The sequence below is a fragment of the Eriocheir sinensis genome, chromosome 36 (genome assembly GCF_024679095.1).
Source record: "Eriocheir sinensis breed Jianghai 21 chromosome 36, ASM2467909v1, whole genome shotgun sequence".
Taxonomy (NCBI): domain Eukaryota; kingdom Metazoa; phylum Arthropoda; class Malacostraca; order Decapoda; family Varunidae; genus Eriocheir; species Eriocheir sinensis.
In genome coordinates, this window is record NC_066544.1 from 2,501,099 (window position 1) to 2,520,046 (window position 18,948).

At 38.6% G+C, this 18,948-nt stretch overlaps 1 protein-coding gene across 1 annotated transcript in view; it reads left to right on the forward strand.

Moving 5' to 3' along the window:
• LOC127007971 (lysosomal-trafficking regulator-like) overlaps positions 1 to 18,716 on the forward strand; it is a 192,289-nt gene extending 173,573 nt beyond the window's left edge. The window contains 1 exon segment of the mRNA XM_050879516.1: positions 12,407 to 18,716. Within this exon segment, the coding sequence (XP_050735473.1) occupies positions 12,407 to 12,530 (124 nt within the window). The 3' untranslated portion in view covers positions 12,531 to 18,716.
• The last annotated feature ends 232 nt before the right edge of the window (positions 18,717 to 18,948 follow it).

An 18,948-nucleotide genomic window follows, 5' to 3' on the forward strand; every position in this document is an offset into this window, starting at 1 on the left:
ATTCAAATAGTCAAAGAATTTTACATAGTTGGTAGAGTTAGGTGAGAGATAAACAGCACAGATGTATTTAGTAATAGAATGACAATGAAGTCTTAGCCAGATGGTAGAAAATTCAGAAGAGTCAAGGTCGTGGGCACGAGAGATATCAATGCATGACGTCACAGGGAGCGATGAGCATGGGTTAGACTCTCGCCCGAGGCCGAGTCACAGACACATACACGAACGCGGGCTAGTTCTACGGCAAAAAAAAGTTACTAATTTCTACTCATGATTACTCGGCAACCAGTGGACCTAGAGCGGTCTACTAAATGCCATTCGACAGAGGACAGCGAGTACTAGAAATAGTATATGGTTAATTTCCATTATGTTTATTTACGTTGTAATTAGAATGTAAACATGACCCTAAATTTTCCCAAAACCCCCGGACATGGGAGTCGCCTTCTTTAACCCTTAAACTGCGGAGGACTAAATGCTGGATATTTTTCCTTCACGAGTTAATATTAACATTATAATAAAAAGCGAAAATATAAATCTAATAGTATGTCATCAATGAGAAAAATGTAATTTGATGTATTACAACAGTTCAGAGTGGTACATGAATAATTAGAGCAAATAATAGGCCCTAAAAATTTGCACGCTTTCCAAAGTGCAGGAAAAATGTGACATGTCGGGTAGAATGAGGTGGAGCGGCTCTCTCTCTCTCTCTCTCTCTCTCTCTCTCTCTCTCTCTCTCTCTCTCTCTCTGAGAGAGAGAGAGAGAGAGAGAGAGAGAGAGAGAGAGAGAGAGAGAGAGAGCAAAAAAAAACAAACAAACAAAATCAGAGAGAGAGAGAGAGAGAGAGAGAGAGAGAGAGAGAGAGAGAGAGAGAGAGAGAGAGAGAAAGAGGCCTAACTTATCACCCCCCCCTCCTCCCTATGTGTGTGTATGTGTGTGTGTGTGTTCCATGATAACCACAGACATCTCGATCTTGTCCATTTCGCGTGTGATTGTGTCCGACTCCAGTCATTGTCCTGGTCTTACACGTATAGGACACACACACACACACACACACACACACACACACACACACACACACACACACACACGGAGTGTGTGGATGAGTGAAGGAAGGGAGGGAAAGAGGGTGGGATGGAGTGTGTGTGTGTGTGTGTGTGTGTGTGTGTGTCTCTCTCTCTCTCTCTCTCTCTCTCTCTCTCTCTCTCTCTCTCTCTCTCTCTCTCTCTCTCTCTCTCTCTCTCTCTCTCTCTCTCTCTCTCTCTCTCTCTCTCTCTCTCTCTCTCTCTCTCTCTCTCTCTCTCTCTCTCAATCAGGTAATGAACTATAATGATGTAAAAAAAATCTGATTTACACCATGGACCAGGACAACCGGGGCTTCACACACACACACACACACACACACACACACACACACACACACACACACACACACACACACACACACACACCTGTGTGCAAAGAAGCTTACTGTTACGTATTATATTCAAGTTATAATTCAAAATTTGTAATCTAGTCTGCCTTGACAACCTCCATTTTCTCTTCCACTACCACGTTTTTTATTATGTTATGGTAGGTTACTACCCAGCGGGTCAGGAGAGTTTCCAGGCGCCTCCTACATTTCCACAAACACTCAAATGAGGGCCTTATCGTAGAATTTCAGGCTCTGGTGAAGGTATGCCTAAGTTGCCAGCGATCACGAGAACACATTTGAAAGGAAGCGTGCCAGGAAAATTCAAAACATACGGCGCGAAAATTCATGATTATATAAGCGATCACAGCATCACGGGATCGGAGAGGCTTGATTAAATAAGCGATTGCAGCGGTTTAAGGGTTAAACCCATTTGGAGCAGGAGGGTTGAGGAATCACGTGTGACGGCGACAGTAGGTAGACGTGACCCGTACATGTCAAAGCAGCGCGAAACTCAGGGCGATAATGCGCGAAAGTCAGGATGGTAAGAATTTAGGATTGAGCTCGAAACTCGAGGATCACAAAACTCGGATAGCGCGAAACTTGGGAGGGCACTGTAAATATATATATATATATATATATATATATATATATATATATATATATATATATATATATATATATATATATATATATATATATATATATATATATATATATATATATATATATATATATATATATATATATATATATATATATATATATATATATATATATATATATATATATATATATATATATATATATATATATATATATATACCGTATTTTCCAGCGTATAGCGCGCACCTTTTCACATAAAAAATGCCTGAAAGTTTAGCCCTGCGCATTATACGCCGAATGTACAAATTTTTTATGATTTTTTCCTTCTTTGGTGTGTTTTTGAGGGTCTGTTTTTCGTCTTATCCAATAGCAACTGCACACTTACCTTTGTTTATTATTGTTAATGATCCTTCATAGTCTATAGCCGTCTTATAATATGTTGCCATAGAATACAGGGCGATCAAGCAACTACTACAATACCCTCTCAAGTTTCACGCTATCCGAGTTTTGCGATCCTCGAGTTTAGCGCTTAGTACTAAATTCTTACCATCACGACTTTCGCGCATTACCGCCATGAGTTTCGCGTTGCTTTGACATGTACGGGTCGCGTCTACTTACCGTCAGCGTCATGTGTGCTGCCTTAAAAGGCGGTGTCCAACCATTGGGGCTATGGGCAACCGCAATTGCCCGTATGCCCGACCGGGAGCGAGTTGTTGGTTGTCCGTATGAATGGAAAACAGCTGTGAGTACGAGCATGGGTACGTGGGTACCGAACGGCTGCATGTAAACAAACAGACGACGGCAGTGGCTGAGGAGTGAGGAGCAGTGGAAGATGGCCCACCAAGAGACTCGTAAAATGGACTGGCTGAGCTGCTTTGCTTACTACTTGATTAACAAGATAAGAGAACACCCCGTGCTGGGGAACCACAGTCCAAAAATCTTTTTATCAAGTCTGTGAAAATTGTAGATCTCCCGGTGTTGTTTTCCTCTTTTTCTTCTTCTTTTGACCTGTAATGCATGGCAGCGACAGTGAAAAGTAACAATGGAAAATAGCAAAAGGGCATAGAAAACCAAATTCAGGGAAAGAAAAGAAAAGAAATACACCTAAGTTCAGGGTGAAGTGTATAAGTGCGCAGTGTTAAGTAACTAAAGGCCGATTTCACAGTCACTGTTTGTTTTGATCATTACCAGTGGCGGCGATCGACACTTTAGTTTTCCATGTGAAATTGGCCTGCAGAGAAAGCGACAGGTGTTGAGAGTGTGTAGTAAGGTGCGGGCGAGGCTAACCCCGCAGCCGCCACGAAGTGCCATTGTAAAGGCAATACCTCCGACACCATCACCTCACATCACTACCCATCGGCCAGTTTCACTTGGAAATACTAGAGCAGCGATCCCTGCGACTGATAACGATCAATACAAACAAAATGACTGTGAAAGCGGCCCTAAGCGCATGTTGTGAAGAATAAAAGTGTGGAAAAGGAGGACCTAAGAAGCGATACAAAGCATTACGGGTCAAAAGAAGAAGAAGGTCCACTATACACTGGCCAGCGTTGCGAGAAATATCTTCCCGATGAAATTAGTCATTTTGCTGTATACCATGCATGCGCGTTGTGGGAATACACAGCATTAAAAGTGTTAGTTTGCCTGGATTTGTTCTTTTTTGTCCGCTTGTGGTCTTTGTGAGCGGTTAGGGAAATATGGAAGCAGTAAACAAGTTGAACCCCTCTGTGAGGTATTTTGTGATTGCGGCGGCAGTTTACGTTCAACAGGCATTGGCAAGTCAATCATGATGTTAGTGATTTGATGATATATAACAGAAAGAGTTAGCAGATTATACCATAACACAGAAAACTATCACAAACTATAGCTTTGTCCAACTGTCCCATGGGTGACCGCGAGCAACCGCCCTTACTTTAGCAGACGACACCACGTGGATCACAAGCGTATATTCAGAACTGCCAGCCAATTGTAAGACAGCTGCCTTCAACTGCGGCTTCAGAACGACCTGTTCTCACTTCCCATTTTCTGCCTATTGACAAGGTAAATATTTTGAGATAACAAGAAAGTAAAGTCGAAAAAATTGTGATAACAAGGGAGTAAAGTCGAAAAAAAAAGTATTTTTTTTCCACAGGCCGGAACCAATAAGCGCTTTTTCATGTATTTCAATACCTCGAGTTTCGCGATTCTCGAGTTTAGCGTTATACCTTCGGAATGAAGCAAGCGCAAAACTCAAGCGGGTACTGTATACAAAAATTAAATCGGTGGAGGATCGCCCATGCCTTGCTCTTATCCCATTTTTCCATCGGGCGCCATTTGTATGATCTTGATCTTGATGTCACAGGCGCCTTAAGATTGTATGACTAAGGAGCAGTACAAGCTACATAAAAAATCATATTGGAAAAAATATCCATGTGTTCATTATTAATTATTAATACTAGTGAGAATAATGAGGTAAATATGATATCATAAACTGTACATCATGAGTCTTGTACGAGGAGTTATTTCGCGCAACACCAGCCCGGCCGCCATTTGCTTTGTTTACAAACCACACCCATACAACAAACAGCTGCATGCCGCGTGTCACCAGAACCGTGTGAATTGTGTCTTCCCTAGTTGTCTGTCATAACCAACGAGTGATGGTGAGAATAATATGCTAATTATGATATCAGAAGCTGTACATCATCAGTATGTATGGGGATGTATTTCTCACAACACCAGCCCGGCCGCCATTTTCATTGCTTTACTCAAGGACACTTGTCAATTCAAGCAGTAAAGATTACACCAAAAATATATAAATTTCAGTAAACTGTACATCGTCAATGTTCTTTGACCCATACATATTTCTGAGCATTTTAAGAACTTTTTTTTTTTTTTTTTCCAAAATTGTTGTCTCAAAGTTTGGGGTGCGCGTTATATGGCGGTGCACGTTATACGCCGCAAAATACGGTATATATATATATATATATATATATATATATATATATATATATATATATATATATATATATATATATATATAGATACATATATATATACAGGTAACTCTCGATTTACGCGAGTATTGTGTCCTTAAAGAGGTCGCGTAAATCAAAAACAATGTAACTCAAACAAGAGGTAGGTTTCTATCGAAAAATAAATATTCACTTCATTCAGTGGAGAGAGAGAGAGAGAGAGAGAGAGAGAGAGAGAGAGAGAGAGAGAGAGAGAGATTTACATAGATTTACATAGAAAATCAGACCACACAGACCCCATGCTCCAGACTAGGTGGTCTGTCCTTAAACCTAAGTGATTTTACATTAATCAGATGGCTCCAAAACGTTGCTTTTCTACTCTAGTTAATATAATATTAAGTTCAAGGAAGTGATGGTCGAGCTTGTTTTTAAAGGAGTCAATCGTGTTACACTGGACCACTGATGGTGGGAGTTTATTCCATTCTCGCACTACAACGTTGGTGAAGAAAAATTTGGTACAGTCTGAATTTACTTGTCTACATTTGAGTTTTGTGCCATTGTTCCTCGTTCGCAAAGTGTCATCGATCATAACCAATTTTGTTCTGTCTACATTCGTGAAACCATTAAGTATTTTAAAACATTCGATCAGTTTTCCTCGGAGGCGACGTTTCTCAAGAGAGAACATGTTATGGGTGGAAAGCCTTTCTTCGTAGGATTTGTTGCGCAAGGAAGGGATCATTTTTGTTGCTCGACGCTGAACACCTAGTTTAGCAATGTCCTTTGCATGGTGGGGAGACCAAAACTGTACCGCATATTCCAAGTGGGGTCTGACTAAACTATTGTAGAGCGGAAGTATTACATCTTTATTCTTGAATAAAAAGTTTCTTTTAATGAAGCCCAACATTCTGTTCACTTTATTTGCTGCATCGATGCATTGATGTGAGAATTTGAGGTTTGACACGATTTTAATCCCCAGGTCCTTAACGCATTGAACACTTGTAAGTTTAACGCCGCGTATTTGGTAATCGAACTTCTTATTTTTTGTTCCAACTTGAAGGACCTGGGACTTGTCTACGTTAAAGGGCATCTCCCATTTATCCGACCAAGCTGAAATTTTGTGCAAATCCTCTTGGAGGCTTTGCCTGTCTTCGTCAGTGAGAACCGAGGTACCAATCTTTGTGTCGTCTGCAAATTTACTAATGCGATTATTGAGTCCAACATCCACATCGTTGATGTAAATAATGAAGAGCACTGGACCAAGAACCGAGCCCTGAGGGACGCCACTAGTGACTGGCGCCCACTTTGAGTTACATCCGTCAATCACAACTCTTTGTTGCCTGTTGCTCAACCAATTCGCGATCCATTGGTTTACTTGACCGTCAATGCCTATTTGCTTTAATTTATAAAGTAATTTATGATGTGGGACTTTATCAAACGCTTTCTGGAAATCAAGATAGACTACGTCCATTGATTTGGTTACGTCATAAATTGAGAAGAGATCGTTATAAAAGGTCAGTAGGTTTGACAGGCATTATCTTTTGTTACGGAAGCCATGTGTGAATCCCCAATTAATGAGTGGCTTTCGAGGTAACTCACAATTTTGTCTCTAATTATGCTCTCAAGTAGCTTACCTACAATTGAAGTTAGACTAATGGGTCGGTAGTTACCTGGTATTTTTTTGTCTCCTTTCTTAAAAATCGGTTACATTAGCCATTTTCCAATCCGAAGGGACGATGCCTTGTCGCAAGGACATATTGAATACGGTAGTGAGGGAGGAGAGTATTTCACTCTTTGTTTCTTTAAGCAGTATAGGATATACTTTGTCGGGTCCGGGACTTTTATTTGTTTTAAGTGAATGGAGAGCTTTAAGGACTTCATCAGTTGTTATTTTAAAATTAGGCAATGCATGCACGAGATTTACAATAGTACTGGTGTTGGTGGTAGCGAGAGGAAGACTGTTAGTATTAAACACCGAGGAAAAGTAATTGTTTAAGAGGCTTGCAATGTGTTGGCTGTCAGTCACTAGTGCACCGTCGCTGTTTGTTAAAGGTCCAATACCACTTTTGATTGCCTTTCTGTTGTTTATGTAACTGAAGAAAGATTTCGGATTATTTTTACAGTTGGCTGCAATATTTTCTTCATATCTACGCTTTGCCTGACATACTAGTCTTTTTACTCGTCGCCTGGCATCATTATAAAGTCTAATGTTTTTGGGCGTGCTTTGTTCTTTCTTTAACCTGTAAAACAATTTTCTCTCATTGACTGATTGTTTAATTTCGCTGTTAAACCACGGTGGGCTTTTATTAGTGTTAATTCGCTTCTCGCACAAGGGGACAAATGTGTTCTGCTGAGTGAGTAAGTGATTTTTAAAGCTTAGCCAGGCTTCCTCTACGTTGCCGTCATCTGATAGTTGTATTTCTGTTAGTTTTTGTCAGATTTCTACGAAGTTAGCTCTTTTGAAATTGGGCACCTTTACTTTATTTTCAGTCACTGATGATTGAGCTCTAATGTCGACGCGCACTAATTTATGATCGCAAGAACCGAGGTGTTCTCCTACCGTGACATTACTGACTAGGTTATCTTGGGTCGTTATAACAAGGTCGAGTATATTATTTTGTCGAGTTAGCTCAGAAACCATTTGGCTTAGATAATTTTCTTCTAGAAATTTGATAATTCTACGTGACTCGCCTTCTGTACCTGACAGTGTCGCCCAGTCGATATGGGGGAGGTTAAAGTCTCCTAATATCAGTGAGTCGTTGTTATTAAATGACTGCCTTAAGACGCTGTACATTTCAAGGTCGTCATCGAGTGATTGCCCGGGAGGTCTGTAGGTGACAGATATATTTAAATTGAGTTTTGCAATGTTTATTCGCACGCACAAATGTTCAACGTTACTGTTTCCCGGTGTTTTGTTAGAGAGAGAGAGAGAGAGAGAGAGAGAGAGAGAGAGAGAGAGAGAGAGAGAGAGAGAGAGAGAGATCATGAGCGACTGGCTAGTATTGGTACCAGTACCATACCGTATAGCTGGTACCGTTAGTACCGGTTCTGGTACCGGTACCTGCCCACCCCTATTGTTGAGTAGTGTGGCAGCGTGGGTATTGTATTTTCGTTCAAGTGGCGCGCGGGAAGAACTGAGCTCAGCTGTGTGGCCGCAGCGCCGTGTGAGTCCAGTTGCGTGAGACATCTGGTGGCCACTCCATAAAATATCGCGTATAAGTGAAAAAACGTGTAAATTAAACATTTATTTGGATTTTGGACCCCGCGTTATTTAAAAAACGCGTATACCAAACGCTTAAATCGAGTTTCCTGTATGTATATATATATATATATATATATATATATATATATATATATATATATATATATATATATATATATATATATATATATATATATATATATATATATATATATATCGCTCATTAATTCGAATAATGTCATATCTCAAAGATCTTCATTTTTTACTAGAGAGGTTTTTAACTTTTTACACATGATTACAATATTCTGTGGCTTTATTGGAAAACTTTGTATTGACCTATTTGATGCAAAATTTGTTAGTGAAGAGAACTAAGGCAATCTAGACTTCATTTTTTCAAATTTAGATGATATTATAGCAGTTTTAATGAACATGACACAAACTTGTGACGTTATGAATCCAAAACTAAGGACAAAGTTGATAATAACAACAAATAATACATTATATCTACAAAAATATTGTATTTGAAAGGAAGGATTTTTAGTAAAGTGAATAAAATGACGCTTCTCCATTGTACACAGCAAATGATAAGGATAAGAAAAACGCTGTATAAACTTTTAGATTTATTCTGTAGAAAAGAGCAAAATAATCTTCATGAAATACAATTCCTTCTGTGCATTAATAATGCAATAATGAACATGTGGTATCACATAAAAAAATCAAACAAAATGAAAATGTTTCACTAATTTTTCATATAATAAACTTTGTTTATCTTCTGCCTAAGGATGCTGTTATTAGCATGGCTGCAGAGTCGGATGGTTGAAATCCGACTCTGAGTCCCGACTCAAGACTCTAAGAAAAGCTCCGACTGTGCAACCCTGCTTATTAGAAGAGACAGAAAAAATGGCATCATTGTAAATATAAAAGATGAGCAAAATACATGTAACGTAAAATCGTATTTCTGTAACTTAAGCATCTCTTGAATAAATAAAAAAATAATTCGCATTTCCAAGCTGGGACAAAAACATAAGAAATAACTTTGGTAATTTTAAGCCTCAACGAGACCTTTATTAGACTAGAGCTAAGTATTGAAAAAAGCAATATTATCGATAGTAAAAAGAGCAAACATAAATGTTTATTCATGTATCTTATGCAAGAAAGAAAATACTAATCCCATCCATGAACTGAGAAACTGAGAACTGAGAACATAAGCGATGTAAACAAACATCTCGTAAATTAATTAGCTACCTGTTTAATTATTATCTTAGGTAATTTTATGCTTCTGGTGAACGTTTCTTAGACTAGAAAAACTGAACAGACAAAAATGCATTGCAACAGAAGTATCTACTGAAAGAAACAAATAAGTAGAGGTTCTAAAGGTTTTCATAGAAGGACTTGTACTGTTTAGGGATCAGATTCTTTCTGCACAGTTCCATCAAGTCTTCTTTCTTGGCTTGGGATATTCCAGGCTTTGAACTGTAACAAGGTATGAGTGCCAAACCGCCACTATTTGTCTTCTTCTTTTTAAGTACAATCACTTCATGAAAATCCTCCTCATAAGAGTGTTTACAGAAAACTGAGCAGGGTGACTCACTTGATATTTTTAATGCTTTAATCTGGTTCATCTGGAGACCTTTAATGTTCAAAGTTCCCAAATCTGTTGCAATCATTTTTATGTTAAAGAAATCTTCAAACGTCATTTCTTTTACTTTGAAGGGTTCTCCCCTCTTTTTTGCTGTTCTGATTCCAGTAATGAAAGTTTCAGGCAGGAAAATTGGCCCACTTTTTTTAAGCCTTTTCATGTTTCGTTCAATGAGCGAATGGGCCGAATCACCTTCATTCTGGGTGTGCCCTCAAATCAAGTACTTGTGAGTAACAGATTTAATATTCAAGAAGTTGACTGCATATAGGTACAATGAGAGCATGAATTTGTTTTTCTGTTGGCCACCACAATTATCAGAATAGAATGTTATATCAGTAATTCCCTTGTCTGAGCATTTTTTCATGAAATCTAGTACACAGCTACCCAATTCATTAACGCCTCTGTGACCATTTGATTCGTCCCACACATAGCAATAACATTCATTGGACTTTAAATCGTAGATAGTGAAGTTCAGAACGTTAAGCTTTGATTTATAGTAGAAGAGGGAAACGTCTCCTTTGGGAAGAGGGAAGACTGCTTGTAGGTCATACACTGCGACAGCATGGGTAGATGGAGTAGTTGTTTTGTCTAAATTTTTTTCGTTTCTGGAGAGCTGCTTCTGTAAGTGATGTTGATCATAATTTTCTTTCATACTCTGTTTCTCATCATCGTTTGCATTCTCAAACGCCTGACAGGTATCACATTGGTCTTTTTTAGGGCTGAAAAATGAAATGTTGTATTCATTTTTGAATATGTTATAGTAGTAGGCATAATTTACATATTCAATTTTTTCTTCTTTACAAATGTTCACATAGTCTCTATGAAGTTCTGCAACTGTTTTACTGCCATCTATGAATTGTCTCGATGTATTGGCTCTCATGTAGTGGCTTTCTATTCTTGGGATTGAATCGATGTGTTCCCGTACTTTGCTAGATTGGGTGAACGTAAGTGGTTAGAGTGTCATAATTCGAAATAATTTTAATGATATATTTCACACGTCATCATAGTTCAGATTTAAAACGACTTATTTCTACTTAGAGTTCAATCATAAGACACCTATTTATCCTAATTTTGTGACAATAATGACACATCTTCAGATAACCAACAAGAGTGTCTGCATTTTCAGTTGCAAAATGTATCATTTTGTTTACACCCAAAAAGGGTGTCTGCATTTTCAGTAGCATACTGTATTATTTTGAAATAGTTTCCAAAGCAGTTAAGTACGTCTCAAATGAATACTGTATTAAGACTAGAATAATACACTATAACACTAAATAATCCATTACAAAAGATACTTACATTTGCTTCAAGATAGGCACATCAAGACATATGTCACTTCAGGAGTAAGCTCGCACACCCATCCCCTGAGACGGTTGAAGCACAACTGAGATAAGACAGTGTTACCACTAACCTATTGTACTTTTGGTTTGGTGTAATGGAGACATTTAGCGCCACCATGCGGGTAATTTTTCAAGTAGAGATATGACATTTATACAATTAAAAAGCTTGCATTTTGAGGAATATGATGGTGTACTCAACTCAAAATTCTCGATTTTTGAGATATGACGTTATTCGAATTAATGAGCGATATATATATATATATATATATATATATATATATATATATATATATATATATATATATATATATATATATATATATATATATATATATATATATATATATATATATATATATATATATATATATATATATATATATATATATATATATATATATATATATATATATATATATATATATATATATATATATATATATATATATATATATATATATATATATATATATATATATATATATATATATATATATATATATATATATATATATATATATATATACAGTAAACCCTCGATATAGTGGACCCACTTATAACAGATTTTGGATATAACAGACAAGGTCAAAGGGTCAGAAATCCACGGGGACCAACCAAGAGTATTTTTGTAACCCGGTAGCAGCGACAGGCAAAATTTGAGGCTTTACCGTGTAGCAGCGACGGGCCAAATTTGTGCCATGATATAAACCCAAAAAAATAAATGATACATCAAGTGATCACAAATGCTTTGATATTAATTATGAAATGGTTTGTGTGAGTGATGATTTTTTCTCATCTTACTTGCTTAGAGGGACCATTAAGAAACATGATCCCCGCTGCTACCGGGTTAAACAACCGCACCCGGTAACTACTCCCTTTATCTGCTGTCCCATCCTTCAGTTACTGTAGTCTTTTTCAGCCTACAGTATTTCCCGCCTTATAAAACGCACCTATAATTTGGCAAGATGTATTTAGTCCCTATTTAGAAAAAAAATAAACAATAAAAAATTCCCTCATCTGGATTTTTCAGAAATAATAGGACATCAGACCTAAAGATTGAGATCTAAGGCAAATTCACACAGTAGAGGGAATAAGACAGCAAAAATATTTTATGGGAGGTAAAAGGTTATGAAAGTGAATGAGAAAGAGGAAATGGTAACAGTATTTAGACTTTTCCATATTTGTAAAATAGTAAAACATAGTTTCTTAGATAACCAGGCTGGGTATTTCTCTTTATTTGTCCAATGTGATGAATCCATTTTCAGACTGCAGTATAGCCAGGACAATCTCCACCTCTGTGGCATCACTGAGAGTGGCATTCTGGTGGTGTGGGAGTCCTCTCTTGTCAAGACCAAGATCCCCAAGTTTATCACTGTCCCACCTGTGTAGCTACTCACCCTTCAGAAAAACTTTCTCAAGTCACCTAAGGGAGATTCATTGTTTTCTGTATATTTTGAATTTTGGGTTGGTAATGATTGTTGGTGAACAGTTTTCTTTCATCTTCAGCTTGTCACAGAAATTTCACCTTTCTTGTTATTTTTGTAGGGAGATGGAAATTTATTCATATGAGTTTTAATAATTCTCTTTTTAGCTTTAGTAGAGACAGTATGTATAGGTAATATGTCTTTTAGAAGCCAGTTGAGCCATGAATACATTTTTTATGGGAAATAAATTTCAAAAGTTATTTTCAGAATTTCTTATGTGGGCATTTAAGCATGGAAGCAGCATGCTTGTACAGTACTTTTTGGTCAAGTACTTATTTGTCTTCCAAGCTTTTTCTTTTCTGTATAAATCTCCATGCCAATGCAATGCTACTTAAAACTAGAGACATGTTAAATTACCTGATATAGTGTAGGTGGAATACATATTTACCGTCCCATTTATCTGGGTATATCTATGAATACGCTTTGTGTATGCTGCTACAAGACTGTACAAAGAACTTAATAGTGATGTAAAGAGTCCCTATTTAGTATTTAAGCAGTCAGCAAGCTAAAGTATGCAGTACCTCAGAAATCTCATTGATTACATCATTTTTTTTCTTTCCTTGTTTTGGTGTGTGTATGTGTGTGCATGCATGTATGCATTTCCGTGAGTGCATGTGCACGCACGTGTGTGTGTGTGAGAGAGAGAGAGAGAGAGAGAGATGTAGGACCTATGAGGATACAGGCAGCTGGTCAGCTTTACTGGCCACAATGTTGGTAGTGGCAGCTGCTAAGCTACTCTGGTTGCAGTGCGAAGGCAGTAGCTGTGCCCAAGATTCTGCTTCACTTCTACCATGGCAGTTTGTACCTGGGGCTCATCAGGCTAGGTAGGCACCACCTACCCACTTTAGCATTCAGCACTGCATCAGGTAATAGGATATAGAATAGAGAGCAGTCAAATTGGCATATGAAATTGACATCTTCATATTTTAAATGGAATATTTTAATGCAAATATTTTCTCCAAATCACACACACAAAAAAAATGGAATCTCCTAAGTTCAGCACAGAACAGAGGCTGATGTTTATGCTGTACCTGGCAGCATCAAGGAGCTGTAATTACTTAGTCTTTTATTCAAGTTTTCTTGACTGTGAAAGATGAATTAGTTTCTTCTGTTTTGTATGTACTTATGTAATGCGGGGGAAACATAAAAATCAATAACCTTAAATAACTGAGGTATTAACTGAATCATGTGAGTGCAAGACACAGGGCAGACATTCAGACCAACAGGTGAACAAGTGCTGAACCAGACTTGTGTGATCATGAGTCCAGACATTCAGACCAACAGGTGAACAAGTGCTGAACCAGACTCGTGTGATCATGAGTCCAGACATTCAGACCAACAGGTGAACAAGTGCTGAACCAGACTCGCGTGATCATGAGTCATGAACACACAAGTCTGGTTCAGCACTTGTTCGCCGGTTGGTCTGAATGTCTGCCCTGTGTTTTGCAATCACATGATTCAGTTAATACCTCAGTTATTTAAGGCTATTGATTTTTATGTTTTCCCCCATTGCATTACACTTATTCAACATTTTTAGGATGCTCAGTAAAGCTTAAGCTACCTCTTGATTGCTAGGCCAATAGATTTTAATAAATAAAATGTACATAGGTAATTTTTATCTTTTACAAAAAAAAAAAACAATCAAAGAGCTCTGAATTGGTTTGGTGATTATAATCATTAGTATTTTTCCTAAATTTCATAATGGTAATGTTTTCAGTCAACATGGATATGTTCCAGGAAGGCAATACTTAGGCTCATAAATAAGTGTAAGGTCAAATAATGAATAATATCATGCAAGTAGTGTAATTTATATGTAGATTTTTTTAAATGAAATTGAATTATATATCCTTAATGTTAAGGGAAACAAAAGACATTTATATTTATTGTAATTGAAGTATGTTACTTTGAGAGATCCTATATTATATTCATGTATTATGTTTATAAAAGTGAATTAGTATATATATATATATATATATATATATATATATATATATATATATATATATATATATATATATATATATATATATATATATATATATATATATATATATATACAGTAAACCCTCCATAAATTGGACAAATTGGGGGGGAGACCTTGTCCAAAATAGTTAAAAATCCGAAATATGTAAAATTTTATGGAAACGAATTTGTGCGTACTCAAGCAAGACTGTTCCAGAGTTAACCATCAATTTTGATTAAAGCATGCATAAACGATTAAGCCACCTCAGGGGAGCTAGAGTAGAGCAGGGCAGCATAAATATAAATTTATACGGCTCTGGAGCACTGTTATGAGTTGCATCTGGTGCACACAAATCTAAACTATTTTTGAATTTGAAATAATTTTGAGAGGAAGCCTTTGTTTTGAAATGACACGGTCCATACTCTTCTCAAATTCCTATATTCAAACCAGGTCTTCGACTGCTTTACAATACCATCCCGATGCTGTCCGGACACATGTAGAACGTTGCTTCTAAATTGGGGACTTGCTGTAGTACATGTCTGATACTCATAGCATATCCATAACAATAACCCCCCCACAGGCCCCCATCGCCAACCTGCCAGCCTCAGTGCCTCACAGCCCGTCGCTAAGCATGCTGTTCGGCTATTCAGACAACTGTGCATGCAGCTATGCAGACAGCATCCACAATAAAAAAACAATATACTTATTTTTATTAGGTTTGTCAGTATTATTATAGTAGAACCTCATTTATCCGGTACAAATGGGGGGAAGCTCATGCTGGATAACCCGTTTTGCTGTTGTTTTCAGACCTACTCCTGTAGGATTGCCAAAAGTCATAGATGATGGAGGATGAACAGCCGAATTCCTCCATCAGACTATGGCAGGACTCATGTTTCTTAAGTCTCTGGCAGATCTCTAACTTCTGCTTCAACGTAAGCACCTTGCGCTTCCTCTTCTCCATAACCTTAGGCATGTTGCTACCGAATAACAGTCCCAATGGTCCAGTAATAACGGTCAAAGGCAGGTCTCATTACGGCAGCACACCACTCTGGTCTATGGCGGGTAAATGCATCGGCGATGCCACATAGTTGCCAACTCCACTTTGGCAGCCTTGGCGTAAACAACCAGTGTTGCCATTCTTGCAATTTTCCCACTAGATCTAGAGATTTTGGGTAATGACCTAGCAGGAAAATTTGCCATTTAGCAGCTAGAGTTTTAGTGAAAATTCCTACAGTACCCTCTTGAGTTTCACGCTCGCTTCGTTCCGAAGGTATAGCGCTAAACTCGAGGACCGCGAAACTCAAGGTATTGAAAACACTGGAAAAGCACTTATCTGTTCCGACCTGTGGATATTTTTTATTTATTTATTTATTTATTTTTTTTTTTTTTACATGTGGGCTATGGCGCCGGTAGACTATACATCTGGGCCTGATGGTCGGCCCCGAGCCCGCCATGGTGCAGGTAACTGTTTATAGTGGCGCTATTATAATTGGCTCATGCTGCCCCCCGGAGCTCACTTTTTTTCCTCCTTTACTCCCATGTTATCTCAAAATACGTACCTTGGAAAAAGGAAGAAAACAGGAAGAGAGAACGGGTCATTTTAAAGCCACAGATGAAGCCCTACGATTGGCTGAGCTCTGAAAACACGCTTGTGATTCGCAGGGAGTCCGATGACGTCATCGATGCCGCTCACCCGGTCAGCGGCCTCGCTGCCTTGGGGCAGTGTCACACTGGCCGTTTTCCTCTAACCATTGTGTCTACTCACCCGTGCGCCCATCCGGGAGCGAGTTGTCGGTTGTCCGTAACCTGGTGTCACACTGGGCCTTTCTTCCCACCACGTTGGTGGCAGCTTGGGCAACCGGCAAATCAAACTTTTCCGGGTGCGCGTCACACACGGCCAAGGTCGGTTGCCCGTATCCACATCCACAATGTAAACAAAGCACTTGCCCTGTATCGACATGGCGTTGTCTGCTAAAGTAAGGGTTGCTGCGGTTTGTGCTGCCATTACCCAAGTTATGGACTTGTTGCATCAGTTAAATGGCAGGAAGAAGCTGTTGTGGGTGTGGCGTGTCTGTGGGTCCTCTGTGCCAGTTCTCATTGCCACCATTGCGCATGAGCGGCCAACCAACCCATCTAGACTCCGACCACATAAACACGTGGATCGAGTAACAACACACACACACACACACACACACCAGACTCATCATGAACCATGGCAGATGTTTCTCACAAACAAAAATGGCTTTACCATTTCCTAGAGTGTGTGAGAACTTATTTGGTGAGTGGTTCACACAAACCAAACATACCCAATGGCAAGAAGAGAGCAGTGTTAAAGACGATTGCTCTCTTCTTGCCAAGAGCTAGGTTTGGTTCATGTGAGCCACTCACCAAATACGTTTTAACACACTCAAAAAATGGTGAAGTCGTTTCAGTTTGTCAGAAACATCTGCAATGGTTTCTAATGAGTCTGGTGTGTGTGTGTGTGTGTGTGTGTGTGTGTGTGCTTGTTTATTGTTATTCGATCTATGTGAGCAGACGACGCCATGTCGATACAGGGCAAGTGCTTTGTTTACGTTGTGGATGTGGATACGGACAACCGAACTTGGCCGTGTGTGACGCACACCAGGAAAAGTTGGAGTTGCCAGTTGCCCTAGGTGGCGCCAACGCGGTGGGAAGAAAAAAGCCCTGTGTGACACCAGCTTATGGATAACCGTGAGCTCGCTCCCGGTTGGCCCAACGGTTGGACGAAAACAGCCATCGTGACACCGCCTTAAGGCAGTGAAGCCGCTGATGTGGTGAGCGTCGGCGATGACGTCATTGGACTCCTAGCGAATCACAAGCATGTTTTCAGAACTGGCAGGCAATTGTAAGGCAGCCGCCTTCAACTGCGGCTTCAAAACGACCCATTCTCTCTCTCTCTCTCTCTCTCTCTCTCTCTCTCTCTCTCTCTCTCCATAGCCACAATGTTTGGAGGAAAACGTCCATTGTGACACTACCTTTAAAGGCAGCGTGCGTGATGCCGATGGTAAGTAGACGTGACCCGTACGTGTCAAAGCAGAGCGAAACTCGTGGTGATAATGCGCGAAACTCGGGATGGTAAGAATTTAGGACTAACCGCGAAACTTGTGGATCGCAAAACTTGGATAGCGCGAACCTCAAGAGGGTACTGTATTTAGGCATTTTTGAAGGGTATAATTATTACATTACTTAAAATCTACCAATTTAGGGCTCTGATCTAGCGATTTTTGAAGGTAAATCTAACGGGACTGAATATTTTTTATAACAACAATCTAAACAACACCAGAGCATATTCATGCCATTGTTTTGGCTGCTGGATAACAAGATTCTACTGTATAAGTATTATTAAATTTCCGCCACTTCTAACGGACGAAGTTCTCCCCCAATTAGTTCTTTGTACTGAGGATGTACTGTGTATATATATCAAACAAACATTCCTTCTATGTGACTGTGATCGTAGGAGCCACACACCAATGCTTATCTCGGGTACCAAGCAGTTTCTTCCTCCAGACAAACACTACTAGACATCTTTGGAACCAAGTCCACTATAACATAGAAGTAGAAATTTTGTTCACCATGATGATTGACAACTGGCATCACTCTCTTAATCCTCTCGTGCATCACAAAGTGTAAAGCGTTTTGTAAAGTACCACCAGACTAGTGTTTATCCTTGAACCCTACCTCTCCTTTTCATTGGATATGTTTTAGTTTATGGCCATGAGCTGTTATTTAACCAAGAATAGAAAGTACATAATTAAAATGCAAAATAACTTATTGAAAACTTCTTGCATTAGACATTATTACATAAACATGAATTCCCATTGCTAGAACCATTATATTCAGATGATGGGAAGCAAAATTAAACATAGTAATGATAGTATTATCAGATGAACTAGCCAACACTATAAATGCTAAAAATAAGAATGGGAGAAGTATAATGCTATAGTTATATTAAATACATTGCAGCCAGAATATTTCTTGGCTCATGTAGCATGTTTTAAAAGCAGCTTTACCAAGCATTGAAATAAGATGAATGTTGACATATAACAGTGTTATGCACTAGACATTGTGTAATCTATGCAAAATTTATACAACATGGCTTGATGGTAAGACTATATTTATTAACCCATAAATGCTGAGTATTGGTTTCATAGAAGGTTCTTGAAACACCATAAATAGCAAATGCTAAATTTTCTTTGTTTATTTGTTTACATGTTCATATGTGAAGTGAGTTCACAGAACACCGTGATGAAATCCAAATCATATGTTGTGTAAAGTCATGCTAGAGGGTGTGAGATGCCAGCACGAATTGGTCACCAGGTGGCTTAGAGGTGGTCTCAGT